Source organism: Petromyzon marinus, chromosome 32, assembly GCF_048934315.1.
Source record: "Petromyzon marinus isolate PM22_M1 ecotype Great Lakes invasive population chromosome 32, UKy_Petmar_22M1.pri1.0, whole genome shotgun sequence".
Taxonomy (NCBI): domain Eukaryota; kingdom Metazoa; phylum Chordata; class Hyperoartia; order Petromyzontiformes; family Petromyzontidae; genus Petromyzon; species Petromyzon marinus.
In genome coordinates this window covers 2158044-2182957 of record NC_133698.1, presented here as the reverse complement: position 1 = coordinate 2182957, position 24914 = coordinate 2158044, and the positions used below count along the sequence as shown (strand labels likewise).

Genomic DNA, 24914 nt, shown 5'->3' with positions numbered 1-24914 from the left:
TTATTTGACTCAGAGATACATCCCTAGACTAACAGAGAGACCCACAGACACGCACAGAGACCCAGAGACACGCACAGAGACCCACAAACACAACAACAACCGCCATTCGCCACTAAGTGGCGGTGACGTCACCACGACGCTTGTGCCAGGCCATGTGCACCTTTTGAGGCCACGTGAAGTGTCGAACGCCCGCGGGCAGGAGGTCACGGGGCAGACCCAGGTGCCACGGGTCGACTGACTGAGATGACTGGCTGATGCACCACCTGTGCCCCCTCATGTGCCAACCTGCTGTGCTTTAGCCACCCGGCGCTCCGCTCGTTGTTGTGAGCGTCGCTCGTCCGCCCTCCATTGTTGTTGCAGGGCGACTGCCTCCAACTGCCCAGTAGCATCCTTCACGAGCCTCATCCACAGAGGCCGATCTTGACACCGCTGGTACCAGTCATCGGCAAGTCCACTCAGCTCCACGTCCTCCTGTACCACATCACTCCATTTCTTCTCTAGCCCGTGCCGCGCCCGTTTAACCCCCTCGATCCGGCCGAACAAAAGCTGTTTCGGCATGCGGTGGCTGGGCATGCAGGCTACATGACCCAGCCAACGCAGCCTTGCCTGCCGGAGGAGCTCACCAATGGGACCTTGCCCAGATCTTTCAAGGATTTGTGAGCTCCTCACACAAATCCAGCCTGGTTAAACCCAGGATGGATCGTAGGCAGGCCAGCCTAAATGTTTCCAACCGGCGAAGATGCTCCATTAAGGGGGTCCACGTTTCGCAAGCGTAGAGAAGGGAGGGAATGACCGTGGCCGAGAAGACCTGAAGCTTAGTGCGGAGCGACAGACCAGGTAGCTTCCACACAGCGTTACGCAACCGACGAAAAGATATTGCCGCTCGACTGATTCGGACTGAGACCTATGCTGTTAAACTGGAGCTGGTCATAAGCACACTGCCCAGGTATGGGAAACTCTCCACTCTCTTCACAACTGCCCCATCACCGATTGGGAGTTGTGGGGGTGGAGTGTCCGATGGTACAAAATACCCAGGCAGGTGCTTAGTTTTGGTGGGGCTGATGGTAAGGCCCCATATCTTAGTGGCACGCTCCAGTCTCAGCAGCAGCGTCTCCAACTCCTCCTCAGAATGAGCAGCTATTACCAAATCATCGGCATACATAACGTGGTTGAGCAATAGGGCGCCATTCCTTGACCGCACCCGGACATCGATCAGCCTCCCATTATATCTGTACCAAATTGAGATTCCCCCGGTACAGCTATTGAAGGCTTCACGAACTACGTGGTCAAAATAGATGTAAAATAATGTGAGAGCCAGAGGATATCCCTGTCGCACCACAAGGTGTGCAGGGAATGGCTCTGACTCCCAGCCACGTAGTTTTACCCGGGCCCGCTCACCATCACGAAGGTCCTTAATGATCGTGAGCAGAGGATCAGGGTCTCCAAAAGCACGAATAACAACCCAGAGCCCAGGCCTACTGATAGTATCATAGGCCTTGACCAGGTCAATAAAGCAGAGATGTAGGTCTTGTTGGAATTCCCTACACCTCTGCTGTAGCAGACGGACAGAGAATATGGCATCTGTGCAGGACCGCCATTTCCTGAAACCGTATTGGGGCTCCGCAAGCCTCTCCTCAGCGTGCCTGGCGAGGCGATGCTGAATAATCCTTGCCAGGACCTTTCCCGGCACACTGAGGAGTGAGATGCCCCTGTAGTTGTTAAAGTCTGTGCGGTCCCCCTTCTTAAAGAGGGAGACCACCAGGGCATCCTTCCAATCCTGCGGAACCCGTCCAGTGGTCCAGACTGTTGTTATGATGTCATATAGGGCAGTCTGTGCACAAACGCCACCCTCCCTCAGCATTTCGCTTGAGAGATCATCTCTGCCCACTGCCTTTCCTGGTCTCAGACTCCGGATCGCCTTCAGTACTTCCTCAATAGATGGTACTTCAGCCAGCCACTCACAGGGGGTGACTTCTTCCAATATTTGAGGCACCGCAGCCTCAGCAGGGTCATCCTCACTTTGTGCCACGAAGTTTTCCTGGCTGAGGGATTTTCCCTCCCCCAGGACCTCACAGAAATGCTCAGCAAATCTGCAAACCTGTTCCTGAGGGTCCGAGATTGGAACACCGTTTTTTCCCCTAATGATGGTAATAGGTGTGGTGCTGCAGGTTACTTTTTGATGGAGTTAAATAGAGATTTGTGATCGCGGGCCACTGAGGCAGACTCCATCTCCTCAGCAACCCGCGACCACCACCCATCCTTGCAGCGCCTAACGGCTCTCCGAACCTCCGAGCGAAGGCTGCGGTAAGCCTCCTCATTCTCTGACGTGGGATTCTGTAGCCGATGACAGTGGGCCTGTCGCTTTTTCTCAACCATCCTGAACACCTCCTCTGTCAGCCAGGGTCTCTGGGGAGGTCTGGACCGCTTACCCAAAGCAGCCATTGCAGCTGCATGAGTCACAGTCCTAAACCTCGCTCATTTACCCTCGACATCAGGAGAAGTGGGGGACGATGCCAATCCCAGCCGCAAGCGATTATGAAATTCTCGCTTGCAACTTTCATCAGACAACTGAGACCAGGCCACTTTAGGTTGGAATGGGGTCCTGGGTGTACACCCACCACCGGAGTGGAAGAATGGCAGGCGCATCTTACAGACGACTAGTCGATGGTCAGTGGGCAGATCAGCTCCACGGTAGGTCCTGGTGTTAAGGACATGGGCTCGCATCCGCTGGTCCGTCACTATGTAGTCCAGCAGATGTTCTTGCTTGGACCCGGCATGCATTCATGATGTTGTGTGGATGCGCCGATGCCGGAACAGCATGTTGGTAATTACAAGCCCATGGGCTGCACAAAAATCTAGCAGCCTCCTCACGTTGTTATTGAGCTGATCTGGTCCATGCCCTCCAATCACTCCAGACCAGGTGCCAGCATCATGACCAACTCAGGCATTGAGGTCACCCAACATGATGACTCTATCCTGAGGTGCCACTTTAGCCAGCACCTGTGACAGGAGGTCATAGAAGGCATCTGACTCATCGGCTTTGCCTGCATCCCTCCATCGATGTTCGTCTTCGGTGGGGGCATAAGTAACCACGACCACCACTCCTCGCCTCCGGTTGATGGGAAGGCGAGCCCAAAGTAGCCTGGGGCTTACAGCTTCCCACACCTCACCGCCACGCTCCCACGCCCCCTTCATTCTTTTGTTCAAAAGAAGAGCCACACCCTGTTGTTTGGCAGTCTGCTGCCCCGGGTAGAGGACTGTCCACCCCTCATGGTGGCAGGAGCCAGAACCGGTCCACCGGACCTCCTGAATGCCACAGAGATCCAGGAGGTAACGGTCCAGCTCCCGACAGAGGAGTGGCAGCCTCTCCTCCGCAGTGAGTGTTCGAACATTCCACGTGGCCATCCGTAGTGGCTTTTCGTTGTTTCTGGAGGAGCCCCGAGGGTAGAGATTCAATGTCCTGGCTTCGCCAATTGGGGTTTGGCCAGGAGACGTCATAGACGCCTGTCCCCCCGGGGCCTCCGGCACAAGCTTATTAGTTACATATTTCAGTTTAACTCCTGGCTTAGTGGTAATTAATTGAAGGTGGAGGGGTTACCAGCCCCTCGCACCCGTCCAGAGCCCCTGTTTAGCCACTGTGGTGGTCACAAACGCCATAAGGGAAAGAGCCAATCGGAATTGGCCCTCCCCCCACAGCACTGTCCACGACAAAGTTGCCCGTCCGGCACCGCGAGGAGGTAGGGGGTTGTTTTTCCGGACACCCACAGACACGCACATAGACTCACAAACACACACAGAGACCCACAGACATGCTCAGAGACCCACAGACACGCTCAGAGACCCACAGCCACGCACAGAGACCCACAGACACGCACAGAGACCCACAGACATGCTCAGAGACCCACAGCCACGCACAGAGACCCACAGACACGCTCAGAGACCCACAGCCACGCACAGAGGCCCACAGATACGTTCAGAGACCCACAGACACCACAAAGACACGCTCAGAGACCCACAGACACGAACAGAGACCCACAGACACGCACAGAGACCCACAGACAGGCACAGAGACCCACAGACACGAACAGAGACCCACAGACACGCACAGAGATCCACAGACACGCACAGAGTCCCATAGACACGCACAGAGACCCACAGACACACTCAGAGGCCCACAGACACGCACAGAGACCCACAGACACGCACAGAGACCCACAGACACGCTCAGAGACCCACAGACACGCACAGATACCCACAGACACGCACAGAGACCCACAGACACGCACAGAGACCCACAGACACGCAGAGAGACCCACAGACACGCACAGAGACCCACAGATACGCTCAGAGGCCCACAGACACGCACAGAGACCTACAAACTCACACAGAGACCCACAGACACGCACAGAGACCCTGAGACACGCTCAGAGACCCACAGACACGCTCAGAGACCCGCAGACACGCACAGAGACCCACAGACACGCACAGAGATCCACAGACACGCACAAAGACCCATAGACACGCACAGAGACCCACAGACACGCACAGAGACCCACAGACACACTCAGAGGCCCACAGACACGCAAAGAGACCCACAGACACGCACAGATACCCACATACACGCACAGAAACCCACAGACACGCACAGAGACCCACAGACACGCACAGAGACCCACAGAGACACACAGAGACCCACAGACACGCTCAGAGGCCCACAGACACGCACAGAGACCTACAGACTCACACAGAGACCCACAGACACGCACAGAGACCCACAGACACACACAGAGACCCACAGACACGCACAGAGACCCACAGACACGCACAAAGACCCACAGACACGCTCGGAGACCCACAGAGACCCACAGACACGCTCAGAGGCCCACAGACACGCACAGAGACCCACAGACACGCACAGAAACCCACAGACACGCTCAGAGGCCCACAGACACGCACAGAGACCCACAGACACGCACAGAGACCCACAGACACGCACAGAGACCCACAGACACGCACAGAAACCCACAGACACGCTCAGAGGCCCACAGACACGCACAGAGACCCACAGAAACGCACAGAGACCCACAGACACGCTCAGAGGCCCACAGACACGCACAGAGACCTACAAACTCACACAAAGACCCACAGACACGCACAGAGACCCACAGACACGCTCAGAGACCCACAGCCACGCACAGAGGCCCACAGATACGATCAGAGACCCACAGACACCACAAAGACACGCTCAGAGACCCACAGACACGAACAGAGACCCACAGACACGCACAGAGACCCACAGACAGGCACAGAGACCCACAGACACGAACAGAGACCCACAGACACGCACAGAGATCCACAGACACGCACAGAGTCCCATAGACACGCACAGAGACCCACAGACACACTCAGAGGCCCACAGACACGCACAGAGACCCACAGACACGCACAGAGACCCACAGACACGCTCAGAGACCCACAGACACGCACAGATACCCACAGACACGCACAGAGACCCACAGACACGCACAGAGACCCACAGACACGCAGAGAGACCCACAGACACGCACAGAGACCCACAGATACGCTCAGAGGCCCACAGACACGCACAGAGACCTACAAACTCACACAGAGACCCACAGACACGCACAGAGACCCGCAGACACGCACAGAGACCCACAGACACGCACAGAGATCCACAGACACGCACAAAGACCCATAGACACGCACAGAGACCCACAGACACGCACAGAGACCCACAGACACACTCAGAGGCCCACAGACACGCAAAGAGACCCACAGACACGCACAGATACCCACATACACGCACAGAAACCCACAGACACGCACAGAGACCCACAGACACGCACAGAGACCCACAGAGACACACAGAGACCCACAGACACGCTCAGAGGCCCACAGACACGCACAGAGACCTACAGACTCACACAGAGACCCACAGACACGCACAGAGACCCACAGACACACACAGAGACCCACAGACACGCACAGAGACCCACAGACACGCACAAAGACCCACAGACACGCTCGGAGACCCACAGAGACCCACAGACACGCTCAGAGGCCCACAGACACGCACAGAGACCCACAGACACGCACAGAAACCCACAGACACGCTCAGAGGCCCACAGACACGCACAGAGACCCACAGACACGCACAGAGACCCACAGACACGCACAGAGACCCACAGACACGCACAGAAACCCACAGACACGCTCAGAGGCCCACAGACACGCACAGAGACCCACAGAAACGCACAGAGACCCACAGACACGCTCAGAGGCCCACAGACACGCACAGAGACCTACAAACTCACACAAAGACCCACAGACACGCACAGAGACCCACAGACACGCACAGAGACCCACAGACACGCACAGAGAAGCATAGCGAAGCTCCCCTTCCTCCTCAGCCCTGGTCTTCGCCAAATACTTTCGCACGTCACAAGACGCAGGGAGACACAACACAGTGGAGACACAACACAGTAGAGACACAACACAAAAGAGACACAACACAGTATAGACACAACACAGTAGAGACAACACAACAGAGACACAATACAGTAGAGACACAACACAACAGAGACACAACACAACAGAGACACAACACAGTAGAGACAACACAAAAGAGACACAACACAGTATAGACACAACACAGTAGAGACAACACAACAGAGACACAATACAGTAGAGACACAACACAACAGAGACACAACAGAGACACAACAGAGACACAACACAGTAAAGACACAACACAACAGAGACACAACACAACAGAGGCACAACAGAGACACAACACAACAGAGACACAACACAAAAGAGACACAACACAGTATAGACACAACACAGTAAAGACAACACAACAGAGACACAATACAGTAGTGACACAACACAACAGAGACACAACACAACAGAGACACAACAGAGACACAACACAACAGAGACACAACACAGTAGAGACACAACACAACAGAGACACAACACAGTAGATACATAGACACAACACAACAGAGACACAACACAACAGAGACACAACACAACAGAGACACAACACAACAGAGACACAACAGAGACACAACACAACAGAGACACAACACAACAGAGACACAACACAGTAGAGACGCAACACAACAGAGACACAACACAGTAGAGACACAACACAACAGAGACACAACACAGTAGAGACACAACACAACAGAGACACAACACAACAGAGACACAACAGAGACACAACACAACAGAGACACAACACAACAGAGACACAACAGAGACACAACAGAGACACAACACAACAGAGACACAACAGAGACACAACACAACAGAGACACAACAGAGACACAACACAACAGAGACACAACACAGTAGAGACACAACAAAGACACAACACAACAGAGACACAGTAAAGACACAACGCAACAGAGACACAACACAACAGAGACACAACACAACAGAGACACAACAGAGACACAACACAACAGAGACACAACACAGTAGAGACACAACACAACAGAGACACAACACAACAGAGACACAACAGAGACACAACACAACAGAGACACAACACAGTAGAGACACAACACAACAGAGACACAACACAACAGAGACACAACAGAGACACAACAGAGACACAACACAACAGAGACACAACACAGTAGAGACACAACACAACAGAGACACAACACAACAGAGACACAACACAACAGAGACACAACAGAGACACAACACAACAGAGACACAACACAGTAGTGACACAACACAACAGAGACACAACACAGTAGAGACACAACACAACAGAGACACAACACAACAGAGACACAACAGAGACACAACACAACAGAGACACAACACAGTAGTGACACAACACAACAGTGACACAACACAACAGAGACACAACAGAGACACAACACAACAGAGACACAACACAGTAGAAACATAGACAAACACAACAGAGACACAACACAGTAGAGACACAACACAACAGAGACACAACACAACAGAGACACAACACAACAGAGACACAACACAACAGAGACACAACACAGTAGAGACACAACACAACAGAGACGCAACACAACAGAGACACAACACAACAGAGACACAACAGGGACACAACACAACAGAGACACAACACAGTAGTGACACAACACAACAGAGACACAACAGAGACAAAACACAACAGAGACACAACACGGTAGAGACACAACACAACAGAGACACAACACAGTAGAGACATAGACACAGCACAACAGAGACACAACACAACAGAGACACAACACAACAGAGACACAACACGAGTGGCATGATGGATCGTCACTGAGGGAGTCGTGGTTTTTGGTTTTGATCATTAATAAATATTCCAACCTCAACGCCCAAGGCAAGTCGACATTTAAAGCAACGAACTAAACGTCGTTCAAAATGGGACCTTGTTCTTTTTGTGCCAGTATCAAAGTATAAAAAATAAGAATAGGTTTCACCCTTTCTGGCAACCGGCCAATCCGTTTAAATAAAATGCATATATTATTATCAACCAATATCATGCATAATAGAGGTTTGCTTGGGGATTAGATCGCGTAAATATATAAATGCGTCGTTAAAACCCGCAACCACGTCAACAGAACGTGCCAATTCGTCACGAGTACAGCACTAACCGGTTGTGTGTTGGGGAGCCAGGCCACAACAACATTTACAATCTGAGTTTGACGTTTTAGTCTGAGGACGACGGCTACCAGAGCACGATTTGTTTAGCATGTTCACCACCGCCGGCACGTGCAGTCAATGCATACAGTACTTGATTCCTTGCGAAATGTTTCTTGTGTGGTGTTTGCACACGTGAACACAGCTGTTTTATTGCCAGAAAGGGTCAAACCTATTCCTACCTTTGGGTACTTCGCTTCTCTCGAGAAACACTCGTCAACGGTTCTCATAATACGTCCCTGTCTCCGTGTCTTTTTGTGTTCTCACAGCAACAATGAGATAAGTTGTGAAGATTTCCCTGCGTATTTCTACTGGGGCTTTTCAAACCACATTTTGCACTCAACAGCGATGATCAGCGATAGCGCGAAAAATACGCGGAAAAAATGTACAACCTGGGGTGTTCGAGACGTACTTGCTTTCAAAAAGGGGAAAATCAACAGAAATATTGACGCGGCCAACCTTACTCACGATCCCCTCTCTGATCGTGAGAGCCATGGAAATTGTCGAGGAATAACAACACCATTCTCACCATTCTCATCATTCTCACCATTCTCATCAGTCTCACGTTGGTGTGCGCGCCTCGCTCGGAGCAACAAAGCGTGTTGGCAGTTTTCCACGCTCCCTTTACAACTATGAAGGAGAAAAGCGTTCGTTTTACACGCACACATTTGCATTGTTTATAACTTCAAATTGGTACAACTTATTTTTTTTGACTTACGATACAAGGGGGCGAAACGTTACTCGGTGGGGAACATCGGATACGCGTTGGTCACGAGGTGAAAAAGGTTCGCAAAACGGCTCAAAAAGTCAAATACACAACTTGTAAACCCACGACGAAGAGGCTGTCGGGAAATTCGCCACCTCGTGCGCCGCACGGAGACAGAGTTCGCGACGAGCATTCAAGCCAATTCATTCACTCACGGCGGGCGACGAAGACATTGCCGTCAGCTGCTCTGAAGACAAACAACAACAACTTACTCAGCCGGTCTCGCCACAGGAACACAACATCAGTAGCTGCTGTTGTTGATAAGACGCGAGTCCGACATACCTCTCCACTCTTCCGAAGCTGACGAGGTGACGGGACGGGGTCACGGGGACAGGACACGCGTGGCCGCGTGCGTCAATTGAAAGTGGCGAGAGCCGAGTGCCTGGCCATCGACAAACGCCGTACGGTGGTGGGGGCGGGGGGGCGCGTTTCTCAGAAAACTCGGCAGGCGCCGGCTCCAGGAATTACCGCAGCCTCGAGTGGTGGCGGTGGTGGGGAGGTTGATAAGTACAGAGAACGGTCCAAGGCAGTTTGGTTCTCACTCACCCTTGTGTGGGCCACTGTGTAACACCCAACACCCACCCACCCTGGTCAAGGCAGTTGTTTCTCACTCAACCTTGTGTGGGCCACTGTGTAACACCCAACACCCACCCACCCTGGTCAAGGCAGTTGTTTCTCACTCAACCTTGTGTGGGCCACTGTGTAACACCCAACACCCATCCACCCTGGTCAAGGCAGTTGTTTCTCACTCAACCTTGTGTGGGCCACTGTGTAACACCCAACACCCACCCACCCTGGTCAAGGCAGTTGTTTCTCACTCAACCTTGTGTGGGCCACTGTGTAACACCCAACACCCATCCACCCTGGTCAAGGCAGTTGTTTCTCACTCAACCTTGTGTGGGCCACTGTGTAACACCCAACACCCACCCACCCTGGTCAAGGCAGTTGTTTCTCACTCAACCTTGTGTGGGCCACTGTGTAACCCCAACACCCACCCACCCTGGTCAAGGCAGTTGTTTCTCACTCAACCTTGTGTGGGCCACTGTGTAACCCCAACACCCACCCACCCTGGTTGAAAATTAACTTGGGACCTTTTTTGTCAGTATCAAAGTATGCAAAAAATAAGAGCAGGTTTGAGTTTCACAAAGGGTAAAACATTATTATTATTATTTTTGTCATATTGTTGAATTTTCTTTCAAGCGAGTAAACCATCTTTGCCCGACCCAACATGGTTCTGAGAAAATAAATGCGTGGATAATGAGGCATCAATATTCATACCAAATGAACCTCGTGGCGGGACCCCGGGGTTCCCATAAACCCCCGGCTCTCACATAAACTGCGTTGCGACGTCATTTTATGTCTGTTGAAGGCGAACGAGGCAATCTATTCTTCTCAACGAGCTCTACACGATGCGCTAATCAAAGTTTAAAAGTTTCGTTTGTGACTACGGCAATTTTGCCAATGACGGGTGCTTGGCGAAGAACAAGAGGATCTATTTCTGGGTGGGTCGCGTCGTTTATGTGCGCAGTGGGATGGAATTGCCAAAAATAAATAAAAATTACGATTTTGACCTCCGTTTATTCGGGACCCCGGAGTCTCGCCATAAGATTCATGTCCGTTTTGTGAGGTACAAAATAATACACCGCAGTCCTTCCAAAAAGGTAACTATTTAGTGTTTGAACATCTTAACGCCTATATTTTATTGCCAGGAAGGGGTAAAAACCTATTTTTATTTTGTATACTTAGCCAATTCAACTTGTCGCTCTGCATGTATGACGTCATTTGTTCGCTGGTTACTCTTAGGAACCAAATTCTTTACGATCAATATTGATTTTACAAAGGTCTTTTATACCACGTGGATTTACATTTGTATCGTAGTTGTTTTATATTGGCAGATTCCTACGTGACTTCACCATTGAGTCTTGATGTTATGGTATGATTGCACGCATTTATAAATCAGCTCACATCGCCCGTGGTACATTGCCACGTTGTTACCCCTCGGGGTCCGCGTAACTCCCGGCCGAGGACCACCGCAGCCCTCGCCAACGGATAAAACTACGAACAATAGGAACAGGTTTCACCCTTTCTGGCACTGAAACAGATGTCACGATGTTCAGACACCAAATAGAAGCATTTTTTGCAAGGAATCAACTACTGAATGCATTAACTACACGTCGTGGTGAACGTGCAAACAAAACATGCTCGGAAAATGTTTGCATGTTCACGCGTGGTTAATGCGGTAGTTGATTCGTCGTAAAAGGTTTATATTTGGTGTTTGAACATCTTAACGCCTGTTTTCATTGCCGGAAGGGGTAAAACCTATTATTTTTCATAATTTAATAACGTGCCACGCTTCTTTCAAGAGCCCTCTTCCTCGTCAGCCGTGCGTGCCGAGACGCGAAGTCCCAGCCAGCTTGTGCCGTGAAATCGTCGGCATGAGGCATTCGGAAAGAACCGAACGGGCAAGTCCCGCAACCTCTCCACGACACCCACACCATGGGTCCCCGACTACCCGCGAGACGGACTCCCCCACCCTACCGTGGTCTCACGATGGCTGTTCGGTGTGCCGCCAAGATAAGAGTAACGCTCAGAAAAAGTGCCGTGGGATTAAAAAAAAACGAGGTTGAGAAGCACTGCTCTATTTCGCAAGAGCATTTGAACTTCTTTCGCACCGTACGTAGCCAACCGTGATAATCAAGAGGTGCGCGACAACAAACTTAAAACAAAATGCAGTTCTAAAGAAATGATGTTAACTACCTCGGCTGGTATACAGGAGGTCGTGGGTTCGATCCCGACCCTGACCCCTGCTGCTGTATATTTGGAGTCTGCGTGTCTCTGTCCCCGTGGTCGCGTTGATTTGTTTTCCGGGTCCTCCGGTTCCCCCCCCCCCCCAACATCTATAAACATGCGTCTCAATTATTTGGCTGCCATAAATTGCCACATAAGCAAACTTCGTTGAGCTGTCATTTGTGGCGGGAGCTTATGAAAAATTGTTATATTAGTTCAGTGGGCCTTACCCCATGAAATAAAGTTAGCGTTTTTGTTAATGTTTCTTTCACAAGGTTACCATTGCCAACGCCGTTGTCGCAACCACGCCTCGCCATTAAACGCCAGTTCCGGCAATTCATTTTCAGGCAGATGAAACACCCACTATCCAGGGTGCATGCAGCATGTCGGGAACTAGTTGAACGCCAATACCTCCAAGGCTTATGTTCCCAATGGTGTATCAGGGTTATTGTGCTTACAATGTACTCCAGAATTGGCAAATTATTTGCATTTTAAAGATATCATACAGTACCTACACCGTGCTGCCATCTGAGAAATTGGGTCGGAGTACTAGTCACAACAAAATGGCAATCCATCTTGTAAACGCAATTTTCGCTTTTTTTAGACCTCATTATTATGCCGTGACAAAACTTAAACATTTCTAGATTTAAAGCTTTCGTGACTGCTAGGATCCATACTCTTTGGTTCGATTGGGTAAAGTCACGTAGGTGAAAATAAAATAACAAAAAATCACGACGTTTCGGCCACAACACAAGCGGCCTTCATCAGGTGAAGGAACGAGACTGTCTGGAGGACAGCGCTGGAGTGGGAGAAGCCACGTATAGATCACGACCTTTAAGCTGTGTGAGAAGAAAAACACGAAGCGCCTTGACAAAGGAATTAGCATAGAATTTAGCATTGAAATGGCTCATTGAAATAGCTAAGTTAAAGTATACACATCCGCAGAGGTACCCCTTGACAAAGGAATTAGCATAGAATTTAGCATTGAAATAGCTGAGTGATTAGCTTGTAACTGGTCACAGAAATAGCTATGTTAAAGTCAGAGCATATACATTCACCGTGGCACCTAGTACTCATCAAACAGGAGAATTTAGCGAAACACAACCACGCTCAGACAGCGGACCTTTAAACTGTGTGCGAGTAAACAAGGTGTCCTGACAAAGAAATTAGCATAAAAATTAGCATTTGATTGGCGGATTTTAGGAAAGAGGTGGTGTACGTGCCATTTGGCGCGGGGGAAGGGGGGGAGGGGGAGTTTACCTAGTGATGGTGTGAAAAGGGAATTTATAAGAGCTGCGAAAGTTTGGGGTACCACTACTTGAAAAATATACTGTACCATTGAAATTATTTTAATGTTTAGTTCGATTTAGAACATCTTTCCAATGGTTGCTTAATTTGAAACCATCCTCTCGGTTGAAATTGTCTGTTTGTAGATCTGAATTGCTTCATGAACAAATCTCTGATAAAAGCCTGTGGGTTTGCAAAGAACCTTGGTATCGGAGAAAATTATATCGTGATCCCCCACAGCGTTGTAACAGTGATCAGCCATGGCAGAAGAATTCGTTTTGCCGTGTTTCAAATCTGATTTGTGCTCACGAATTCGGTCAGAGACATGTCGCTTTGTCTCACCGATATAGCAATCACCGCAGGTACAACTCAATTTGTAAACCCCGGGGTACTGTAAATCAGGAATGACATCCTTCACGGATGGGATAAGATCACGAATTTTGTGTACTGTATTGAACCGGACCTGGATCTTGTGTTTGTTTAGAATTTTGGAAATCTTTTTAGTAACGCCTGCTATATATGGAAGTGTGATGGTTTTGACCAGAGTATCAAGTGGTTGTTTCTGTATGGAGGGAGACAGCTTGGCGGATGGTGCGGTCAGAGTAACCATTCCTTTTGAGGGCCAGGCGTACATGTTTTAATTCACTGGTCAGGTGGTGTTGGTCCGAAATGCAATGAGCCCTATGGTATAAAGTTTTGATGAGAGAATTATTTTGGGCTGGGTGGTGGTGGGAATCAGGATTTGAAACACGGCAAAACGAATTCTTCTGCTGTGGCTGATCACTGTTACAACGCTGTGGGGGATCACGATATAATTTTCTCCGATACCAAGGTTCTTTGCAAATCCACGGGCTTTTATCAGAGATGTGTTCATGAAGCAATTCAGATCTACAAACACAGACACAATTTCAACCGAGGATGGTTTCAAATTAAGCAACCATTGGAAAGATGTTCTAAATCGAACTAAACATTAAACTAATTTCAATGGTACAGTATATTTTTCAAGTAGTGGTACCCCAAACTTTCGCAGCTCTTATAAATTCCCTTTTCACACCATCAATAGGTCAACTCCCCCCCCCCCCCCCCGCGCCAAACGGCACGTACACCACCTTTCTTAAAATCTGCCAATCAAATGCTAATTTCTTTGTCAGAACACCTTGTTTGTTCGCACAGTTTAAAGGTCCGCTGTCTGAGCGTGGTTGTTTTGCTAAATTCTCCTGTTTGATGAGTACTAGGTGCCTCGGTGAATGTATATGCTCCAACTTTAACAGCTATTTCTGTAACCAGTTAAAAGCTAATCACTCAGCTATTTCAATGCTAAATTCTATGCTAATTCCTTTGTCAAGGCACTTTCTTCTCACACAGCTTAAAGGTCGTGATCCAAGCGTGGCTTCTCCCACTCCAGCACTGTCCTCCAGTCTCGTCCCTTCACCTGATGAAGGCTGCTTGTGTTGTGGCCGAAACGTCGTGATTTTTTATTTTATTTTCACCTACGTGACTTTACCCAATAGAACCAGAGTATAAAAACTTAATTACTTGGGAGTAAAAGTTCCTGATTAGTATAGGGTCATGACTTCTGCAAGGATAATGTTCAATTCCCAAGATTAATTTCCTTAAAAATCTAACTTCCACCGACATGATCTACTGCATATGACAGTTCACTTAATCCCTCATTAAAAATCACAAGGCTACAAGTTCAGCTTCAAGAAACCCGTACTTATTCCCGAGGGAACAGGAAAAATGACGAGTGGAGTTCAGAAAGTGGATTCGCTGCATTGGAGACGTTAACCAGCTCTCAAACAGGTTGTGGGTTCAATCCCGTATGGAGTTCTAGTATTCTACCCGTGCCATCGTGGATTTTTCTGCAGGTCTTTCCCTCCACATTAACACTTGGCCGTCTACTACAAACACTTCTTTGGACAGGTCGCGCTTGGAAGAGCAATGTGTGGACCTCACCTGGTAAAATGAAGTGTTATAGGTAGTCTCGTTTTGATGTTTAAGGTTCAAACTACCAGATGGCAGCAGTTTTCATAGTTCAAACATAGGAAGCTGTTTATAAATGAAAAACCATCTGCACCAAGGGGACATCAAGCATCTGTGCCATGTTTGCCGTGCATGGGGAGACCGTACAATTAGTTTTACAGGGGGCATAACCAAATTTTAAAAGACCCTCGAGGTCGAGGACATCCATGTTGCACTCTTTCGCAACGTACGTAGCCAACCATGCTAATCGGAAGAAACTGCAGTGGTACCATATAGCAAACATCAGGTTTTGGCAAATTAAAACCACGTGAAAAGGTCCCAATTATGTATTTTTCAAATACACACAAATGAACGGTGTAAGGGATGCGTTGAGCAAGATGGGTACCAATTTATGCAGGCTTCACAGCGTGGCCTCAAATACCTTTACACTCGCCAGATCTAAAGCTCAACGACTAAAACGCCTTCAAACGTAGTCTTTATTTACAAAGCCACCATAAGCCAATGCTCATTTTGGGTTGGCTAACCAAGGCACTCCATATTAACCACTGGCGAGAATCAAACAGCACACCCTACCAGCTCGCAAAAAAAGTGCAGTATTTAAACCCGTAAGACAAGTAGTTTTGTCCAGTGCCAACTTTCTTTTATTCAATGAATTGTTTATAAACAATGCTTTTTTTTCCATTCGAGTGTTCTCCGAACTGGTCATTTCAAAGTGCATTACAGTACATGAGAAAGAAAACACCACATTAAAGGACACCACAACCACACATTGTTGGTTGCTTTATTTAAGGACTAGACATTCAAAACAGTGTTCACATACAACAGTGCTCATATGCATGTGCTGGTCCTCATAAGCGCTTCACAGCACCAGATGCTAGTAGTTTATTGGCCATGGTTACTGCAAATATTCGTTAACAATTTTGTTGGTTACAACTAAAATTGTACATCAAGTTTAAAACTCGAGCCAAATTCCCAAAACTTTCAGACTTGGAACACCTTGCTGAAGAACGACTGGGAAACCAGATGGACATGCAAGGATCCCACAGTACATTAAATCTGTAAACTTGCAATTACAATATGAACAGGGTCAAACCGTGACAATTATTTTAAGATAAATTGTGGGCAATGGCAAAGTACAAAAGGTATTGGGAAGAACAATTGTACAAGGTCCTGCTTGATTTGCTTGTCTAGCCATGGTGTTAACTTAAGGATTGCATCTGGTTTACTGGCCGTATTTAATCCACCTCCTCAATGGTGGGGCCGGATGAAGAACCGCCACCACCACTCGGGGCAGCACCAGCTCCAGGAAAGCCACCGGGCATTCCCCCAGGCATTCCACCCGCACCCTGGTAAAGCTTCGTGATGATCGGGTTGCAGATTTTCTCCAGCTCCTTCTGTTGGTGTTCAAACTCCTCCTTTTCAGCAGTCTGCAATGCAAAGTCCCCAGCAAACCAATAAGATTACAACCGCATTTAACAAAGCCAACACCATTTAGTAATATGGTTATTCTCGATAGACATTGCTCAGACATCCAAGGAAGGATTGGCCATCATCAACCGAAGTTTCTGGTGGAAACTACGAATGGTATGGAATCCATCATCATAGCAATGTTCATCTAAGAAGCCAAGGCTTGTCGAAGTGAAGGCAAAACATTGCCTTCAACTCCTGCCTTCTGTTAGGTGCCACAGCTGTTGAGTGGACAACACCACCATTTTAATAGTCTGTATCCCACCATCTTTCTGTGCAAGTTATTTTGCAAAAACGTAAACCCTACATTGCCATTAAATTCCAAGCATCCTTTGTATGCACCAGCCCTTAAGAGGCCAGAAAACTGCTTTGTAAATGCACAACTTTGATCAAGAGGCCAGGAAGCACATTACTGCCGACTTGGCCCATTGTAAATTACAAATTAATCTGTTCATGCAAAAACGGGATTCAAAGTAGTCTATTTAAAAAAAAACTAGTTGTGAATAAAAGGCGATAGATATATCCAGGTTATGCCATAGCGTCTGCCAGGTGCGTCACTTCACCTGGTTCTTGTCCAGCCAGTCCAGCACGTCTTTGCACTTGTCCTGGATCTTCTTCTTGTCTTCATCGCTGATTTTGCCCTGCAGCTTCTCGTCCTCAACGGTGGATTTGAGGTTGAAGGCGTAGGACTCGAGGCCGTTCTTCACAGAGATCTTGTCGCGCTGGCTCTCATCCTCCTGTTTGTAGCGCTCGGCCTCCTGCACCATGCGCTCGATGTCCTCCTTGCTCAGACGACCTGTGACAAAACAAGAATCGTACAACTTATTATTTTTTCCATCAACGTGACTTGACCGAAAGAACCAAAGAATGAATTCCTGCAGTCACGAAAGTTAAGTCAAAATTCATACCGCTTAGCTTTGCGCAGTGAAATCCAAAGCCACTGGTGTTATGTAAAATACATTACATATACCCGAGATTTAGAGACGTTCCACATACCCTTGTCATTGGTGATGGTGATCTTGTTCTCCTTGCCAGTGCTCTTGTCCACAGCAGACACATTGAGGATGCCATTGGCATCGATGTCAAAGGTTACTTCAATCTGAGGGACTCCACGGGGTGCAGGAGGGATGCCCGTCAGCTCGAACTTGCCCAGCAAGTTGTTATCCTTGGTCATGGCACGCTCACCCTCATACACCTGTAAATCGCAGACAGGTGGAGTTTGATTGCCAAATCTAAGAAGCAATACTGCAAGTATATTAAAATGGTGTTTGATTGCTCAGACATCCAAGGAAGGTTAGGCCAACATTGACCTGTGTAGGTCTCTGGTGGAAACTACGAATGGTATGGAATCCATCATCACAGCAATCAGTACCATCGAGCACACCTAAACATAAATATGGAAGAATCCACTTGGGTATATATGTAAACCACAAAAGAAATTATCTACGCTCCCAAAAAGCTAATCATTATGCTCCAAGGCACAAGGTCTTTTTGCAAGCACAGTTGGCGTGGTACCATACCTGAATGAGCACACCGGGCTGGTTGTCAGAGTAGGTGGTGAACGTCTGCGTCTGCTTGGTGGGGATGGTGGTGTTGCGCTTGATGAGAGCAGTCATCACTCCACCAGCAGTCTCAATGCCCAGGGACAGCGGGGTGACGTCAAGCAGCAGCAGGTCCTGGACGTTCTCAGACTTGTCTCCGCAGAGGATGGCAGCCTGCACAGCTGAATTGTAAAACAACGCGCATTAGCTCCTGTTCATTGCACATTTACTGGTAATAAAATAAAAAAATATACAATTTTAAAATCGCTCAGACATCCAAGGAAGGTTAGGCCATCATTGACCTGTGACGGTCTCTGGTGGAAACTACGAATGGTATGGAATCCATCATCACAGCGATTTAATTTGCAATTTTAAAGCAATGTGTTTTTTTTCTCAGCTGCAAAGGCTTACCAGCTCCATAGGCAACAGCCTCGTCAGGGTTAATGCTCTTGTTCAGCTCTTTGCCGTTGAAGAAGTCTTGCAGCAGCTTCTGGATCTTGGGGATACGCGTGGAGCCACCGACCAGGACGATGTCGTGGATCTGGGCCTTGTCGAGCTTGGCGTCACGCAGAGACTTCTCCACGGGTTCGAGGGTGCCACGGAACAGGTCGGCGTTCAGCTCCTCAAAGCGAGCACGCGTGATGGACGTGTAGAAGTCGATGCCCTCGTACAGGGAGTCGATCTCAATGCTCGCCTGTAAGGACAGTCAGATGATCAGTTTCTCTCACGTAAAGCCACTCGACGAGGCAAACTTTAATTACCAACGTATCTCCTATTACGTTTCTTAAGGACAAATAAATATAAAGCATTGCACAGTCAAGATTTTCCTGGGGAAAAAAAACATGTAAACTCCAGTTGGATGTGCAAATTGCCAACCCCACCTACACCTCCACAGAAGTTCACATCACAACTGTGCAATTGTAAAAATTTCAAGAAACGTTCCCAGAAAAAAATCAATAGTACATCCTCAACGTATTACCTAAAACGGTTTAGAGGCTCAGACACGTGCCGAGCGGTCCATCGACCATACCTGAGTGGACGAGGAGAGGGTGCGCTTTGCCCTCTCACAGGCAGTGCGCAGGCGACGCACGGCGCGCTTGTTGTCGCTGATGTCCTTCTTGTGCTTGCGCTTGAACTCCTGGATGAAGTGGTTCACCATGCGGTTGTCAAAGTCCTCGCCACCCAGATGAGTGTCGCCCGCCGTTGACTTCACCTCAAAAATGCCGTCCTCGATGGTCAGGATGGACACGTCGAATGTGCCGCCGCCCAGGTCGAAAATGAGGACATTTCGCTCGCCGCCAACCTGAAACGTAATTGTTTACCTCTTTTAATAGCCGTACGACTGCGAACCGGCGTATTTACAAAAGAACAATTGCAATTTAAAATGTTGTGCAATATTACTTGGATTCACCCCGAATAAAAACACTTTACTGAAAGCCTCAATCAATGCATTTCCATCCAAAATATTGGTGACACCAGCTTAGTGATGCTCACAATCCAAATTAACCTCAAATAAAGGTTGAGCCAATGTTGCAATTTAACAAATTTAATCCCCTTTAAAAGTTGTAAGGGTCATTTCAATTCAAATAATGGGTAAAATTATGTCTCTACACCTTTCCATAAATGCATTGCATGAGAATGTCTGCGAAATAAGGGTGGATTCAAGTGTGCCCGTCATATATCACCTTTTGTACCTCATGTCCAGAGCGAAAGTAAACCGGCAACAAAAAAAAAGCAGAAATTAAAACCATGCAACAATATACAACCATTTACACATTCAAAAATGGAACAGACTACAACATCAGCACTTGTGCCCAGGTGTGCATAATTACCTTCTTGTCAAGGCCATAGGCAATGGCTGCTGCTGTTGGCTCATTAATAATACGCAGCACATTCAGCCCTGCAATGGTGCCGGCATCTTTGGTGGCTTGCCGCTGTGAGTCGTTGAAATAGGCCGGTACAGTCACCACAGCATTTGTTACAGTCTGGAAATGAGGCAAAGCACAGGTGCATGTCAGCCGCGGAAAAAACAAAACTATTTAAAGCATTCACGTATTCACAAAATCAGCACAAAATTATTGGTATGCTTTTAAGTAACATTATAATGAAAATAAATGAGATAACACCACTCGTCTTTGAAGGTGCAGTTTTCTCTTTCACATGTCCTTACGGCATCCAAGTACTACACTATACATGGCTCACTTACAAGCAACGATTGTAAACTGACGAGGACGTGAGAATCTCTTCAAACACGCATAACCCCGCCCACCAATTATTTAAAGAGAGATTATCCATTAAATGCCAGGACATTACCTTTCCCAGGTAGGCCTCTGCAATCTCCTTCATCTTGGTGAGCACCATGGAGGAGACTTCCTCTGGGTAGAAGGTCTTGTTTTCGCCCTTGTACTCGACCTGCACCTTGGGTCGCCCACCGTCGCTCACCACCGTGAATGGCCAGTGCTTCATGTCGGCGTGCACCACAGGGTCGTCAAAGCGGCGCCCAATCAGGCGCTTGGCATCTGCAATTAAATAAAGTGACCATCACTTAAGAGCAGCGCCCGTCTCAAGGTTAAGCTAGCTTGAGGTCAGCAACAGTCGTGGCCACTATGGCCATTAACAAGACATGCGGGAATGTCAGTAATGCAATCTGGGTTTTTTTTTATCAAGTGGTGCATCATTAATTTTAGATATTTCTGCAGAAAATGCGACGGGGGAACATCCTTGTTACTAGCAATTATTTCACCAGCGGAATTCAGGGCATATTCGTAAAAAGCCAGGGGGTAGCTCAAATGAAAAGAATGCATGGTTTGTCGACTTAAATGCCTCCAAGCCAACATGTGCACACAACCATACATTAAATCCACCGTAGTGAATATAAAGATAACCCCCCTCCCTTGCACTCACAAAAACCGGCAATTCAGGTCTTTGGCGAAAATATATTAACACGTACCGAAGACGGTGTTGGTGGGGTTCATGGCAACCTGGTTCTTGGCTGCATCACCGATGAGGCGCTCCGAGTCATTGAAGGCCACGTAGGAGGGCGTGGTGCGGTTCCCCTGGTCATTGGCGATGATCTCCACCTTCCCATGCTGGAACACTCCCACGCACGAGTAGGTGGTGCCAAGGTCGATCCCTACTGCCGGTCCCTTCGACATGTTTGCTTTATTTTTATGTCTGCACCAAAGAGGGGGGGGGGGGAGGAAATTCAGTCAGAATTGCCATGTACACATGCATATTTTGAAACAAAAAGATCTCGAAAACCATAATGAAAATCTCGAGTTGTAAATTTTAAGCGTTAAACGTTGCACCCATTGAAATACGTCTATCTTTAGAATGTTTAAAAATGAATAGTTTAAAAGGTCTATCCGAGAATCAACATGTTGAGGTCTTGTTTCCGCTTGGCGAGTACACCGCGTACTCGGCTGCATTTGTGGCTGCGGGCCAACACGTCATGCTCGTCATGCCAAGCCAACCACAAAATGTAGGTACATATCAGTTACGCCTCCTAATCCCTCGCGAGGTTTACAAGCCAGCAGTTGCAGCAACGAGTTACGCAACACCCCCCCCCCCTCTCCCAAAAAAGCTCAGCCCTTTGGCACGCAAGCGAAATCCGTAACAGCAACCCGGGCTCAGCGCGGAAGAGCCTCGCATTTACCATTAAAACCGAAACCTTCACCACCACCACACTTCCCCCACTCGATGCAACAAGTCTTAGCGTCCACTTAAATATTAAATCGCAGTTTACTTTAATCGAACCGCCTCCACACTCGCAAGAGTCGATCTGTCTGGACATTTGCGAGAACAAGAGCTTCTATAAGCTCACGCGATTCCTCCCAATTATTATTAAGTTTTTATTCGAAGCCGCTCCATTATCGCACCAAACACCCCCCCCCACCGCGCATTTGCCACCCAAAAGCCCCCCCCCCCGCATCAGCAACGCCCCCTCCCGAAAACCCCTCCCCCCCTCAATAACCACGCCCCTACAACCACGTTCACGTAACAGCCCCGCCCACAAAAAAGCGGAACCGGGACGAGCACGATGTGCTCGTGCCCACGTGACCGGATGCCGGTCTGCGAAGTAGGCAGGGGGCGGGGCTCACGATGCCCCCCTCCCACGTGACCCGCCCCTCCCCCCCGTCTTTGTTCGCTGGCGGAATCTCAAGCCGGTCTCTCCCCAACCACCACCACCGTGGTCAACCCATCATCGCCACACAATTACAAAAACCTTTAAAATCCTGGAGATTACCTCCACGAGCCATTACGCTATTTCCCCACCCTACAATTATCCAATAGGCGCATGCGGACGGGGTTTGTTTAAAAGGGAAAAAAAAATCACGTAACAATACGCGAAGACGTCTCGTTACACGAGAGTTCTTCGACAGTCTAGAGCTGGTCAACGCCACGTGCATTAGCCAACGCGCGAGGGCACATCGGACAAATCGTGGAAATGGCTGCGGAGGAACCAGGTTGTGCAAGGGCGCAATCTGCTCCTCCAAGCTACCACCGCCCATCGGTTGCGTTATTCGCCGCGTCTTCTGTAGCGATGCTGTATAAGCATTCCGTTGTTTTAGATTGGCCGGTTTGTATTAAGACATCGAGACCCATTGCGGCGGCCGCTTCTTTGAAGAATCTCCCTCCTACACGTGGAGCGAAACGACCCGACACGCCCACACAAAAGCGCCGTGTTGCACTTAAATAGCTTAAAAATATTAAACACGACGATGCATTGACCGTGGCGCAAAATCGAGCTGGCGACCTCTGGACCGCAAGAGTCCATTAAGCAGAAGCGCAAGCCGCCCCTCCCTACAAGGATTAAGTTCGAGTTCCTTCCACGCGGTGAAGACAACGTCGTGAATACACAACACTCAGCGTTTGCTTTAAAAGCAGACCTGGCTTACTCTATGCTATTAAACCAAGCCGCGGTTACCAACGCTATATATATTTTTTTAAAAATAAAGCAGGGGGTCGACTAAACACACGCCATTTTGTAACGCAAACATCCATTTACCTTAAAAAAAAAAACACAAATTATCTTACATCGCCTCATAACTAAAGTTAACAACAAACAATAACCACCCGGAGTCGCGCTAACACTGTACCGCGCTTTCGCTGGCCGCCATTAGCCACAGCCGGGAAAACACCGGCGAACCGCGCGGGGGCCGGCACAGGAAAACGAGAAATAAAAAAACAGACAAAAATCGACGAAACACCACTAATTTAAAACATTATCGCGAAGTAAACAGTTTTTTCCCCCCAACCCTCCCAAATAAAAGGTTACACGTACTTATTTTTTTCCTTTCTTTTAGTCGAGGGTTCTTCGGGGCAGGCAGAGGGCGGCGCGGCCTGTCGGTTGATGGCGGACGCGAGTGTGAGGCCGCACGCCGCACTGCGCGCCCCTTTTATATCCGGCCACTTTCCAGAACATTCTCTGCCCACGTGACGCCCCCGCGGCCAATCATACGCCGCATCGCCCGGACACGCTCGCGCCCATTTTTTTCCCTCTTCCGCACCCCCCACCGCCTCCACCACGCTGCTCCCACCCCCCCTCAAAGCCACGCCCCTCGAGCCCCCACCACCACTAAGCCCCGCCCTTCTTCCCCCTGCGTTCCCGCGCGTGCGCCCAAGTCTCGCGCGACCTCTCTGTTCCCCCCCCCTCCCTTTCCCCCCAGCGAGCGCACCGGGACTCTCGCGCTGTTGTCCCCCCCCCCAAGCCCTGCCCCTCAACCCCCCTAAAACCCCGCCCCTAAACCCCCCCCCCCCAAAAAAAACCCCGCCCCTCTTCCCTGGCGTACGCGCGCGCGCGCCCACATCTCGCGCGACTTTTGTTTCCCCCCCTCCCTAGCCCCGCCCCTCTCCCGCGAGCGCGCCGGGTCTCGCTCGCTGACGTCTCCCCCACCCTCACCCGATCCCCGCCCCTCCACCGCGCCAGGCCCCTCAACCGGACCGCTCCCCGCACCGCCCCTCGGCGTTGCACCCCGCCCCTCCCCCACGCCGTGTTCCTCCATGACGTCACTGCGCATTACGTCACCGCTCTGTGATCCGCGTGTTACCGTGGCTTGTGGCAGCTATTTTAATAATAATAATGTCGAGTCCACCGTCGTCAAAACAGGTTAACATTCACGTTGCCACAATAGAGGGAGCATTGTTACATCTTCCATAACGCCGGTCTGGAAATCCAATAGGCTGATGGACATACCGTTCACTGGACATCTGTGAAAAAGAGTTTTATAGCTCATCGGATTCCTCCAGTGGAAATAAATATGATGATTATGGGCTTATACCGGGCAGTGGTGGCTCCGCGCGTGTCTCTCTGTCTGTGATCCGGCAGTGGAGGCGAGGGTTGGTGGGTCACCGGGCACACGTTGTGAAAA

The 24914-nt window shown here is 49.1% G+C and overlaps 2 protein-coding genes and 3 non-coding genes across 5 annotated transcripts in view; all 5 read right to left on the bottom strand.

Annotated features, from left to right (window-relative positions):
- The window catches only part of LOC116948074 (uncharacterized), a 163094-nt gene extending 153224 nt beyond the window's left edge, over positions 1–9870 (bottom strand). The window contains exon 1 of the mRNA XM_076071221.1: positions 9761–9870. The gene's annotated coding sequence lies outside the window, so the exon portion shown is untranslated. The remainder of the gene's footprint in view (positions 1–9760) is intronic.
- Positions 9871–16302: 6432 nt separating this feature from the next.
- HSPA8 (heat shock protein family A (Hsp70) member 8) lies at positions 16303–23985 on the bottom strand. Its single transcript, XM_032964387.2, has 10 exons — positions 23828–23985; positions 21494–21717; positions 20857–21062; positions 20376–20528; positions 19574–19846; positions 18955–19237; positions 18523–18725; positions 17999–18197; positions 17566–17798; positions 16303–16962 (listed from the first exon to the last, which is right to left on the bottom strand). Exons 2-10 carry the CDS (start codon positions 21696–21698, stop codon positions 16771–16773), a joined length of 1947 nt encoding a protein of 648 aa, XP_032820278.1. The 5' UTR covers positions 21699–21717; positions 23828–23985; the 3' UTR covers positions 16303–16770.
- Positions 17055–17143, bottom strand: LOC116948236 (small nucleolar RNA SNORD14). Its single transcript, XR_004403771.1, has one exon. It is a non-coding gene; the product is annotated as a small nucleolar RNA SNORD14 (small nucleolar RNA).
- On the bottom strand, positions 18275–18367 carry LOC116948237 (small nucleolar RNA SNORD14). Its single transcript, XR_004403772.1, has one exon. It is a non-coding gene; the product is annotated as a small nucleolar RNA SNORD14 (small nucleolar RNA).
- LOC116948238 (small nucleolar RNA SNORD14) lies at positions 18808–18900 on the bottom strand. The gene has a single exon (XR_004403774.1). It is a non-coding gene; the product is annotated as a small nucleolar RNA SNORD14 (small nucleolar RNA).
- Positions 23986–24914: the final 929 nt, after the last annotated feature.

What these genes read in the sequence shown, in the direction of transcription:
- HSPA8 (XM_032964387.2), bottom strand. Translation starts at nt 21,698, where the DNA reads ATGTCGAAGGGACCGGCAGTAGGGATCGACCTTGGCACCACCTACTCG. An exon ending in CAGAGGCCTACCTGGGAAAG is followed by an intron (nt 20,529 to 20,856) that starts GTAATGTCCTGG and finishes CCTCATTTCCAG; the next exon opens with ACTGTAACAAATGCTGTGGT. An exon ending in GGCTGTTGCCTATGGAGCTG is followed by an intron (nt 18,726 to 18,954) that starts GTAAGCCTTTGC and finishes TTTACAATTCAG; the next exon opens with CTGTGCAGGCTGCCATCCTC.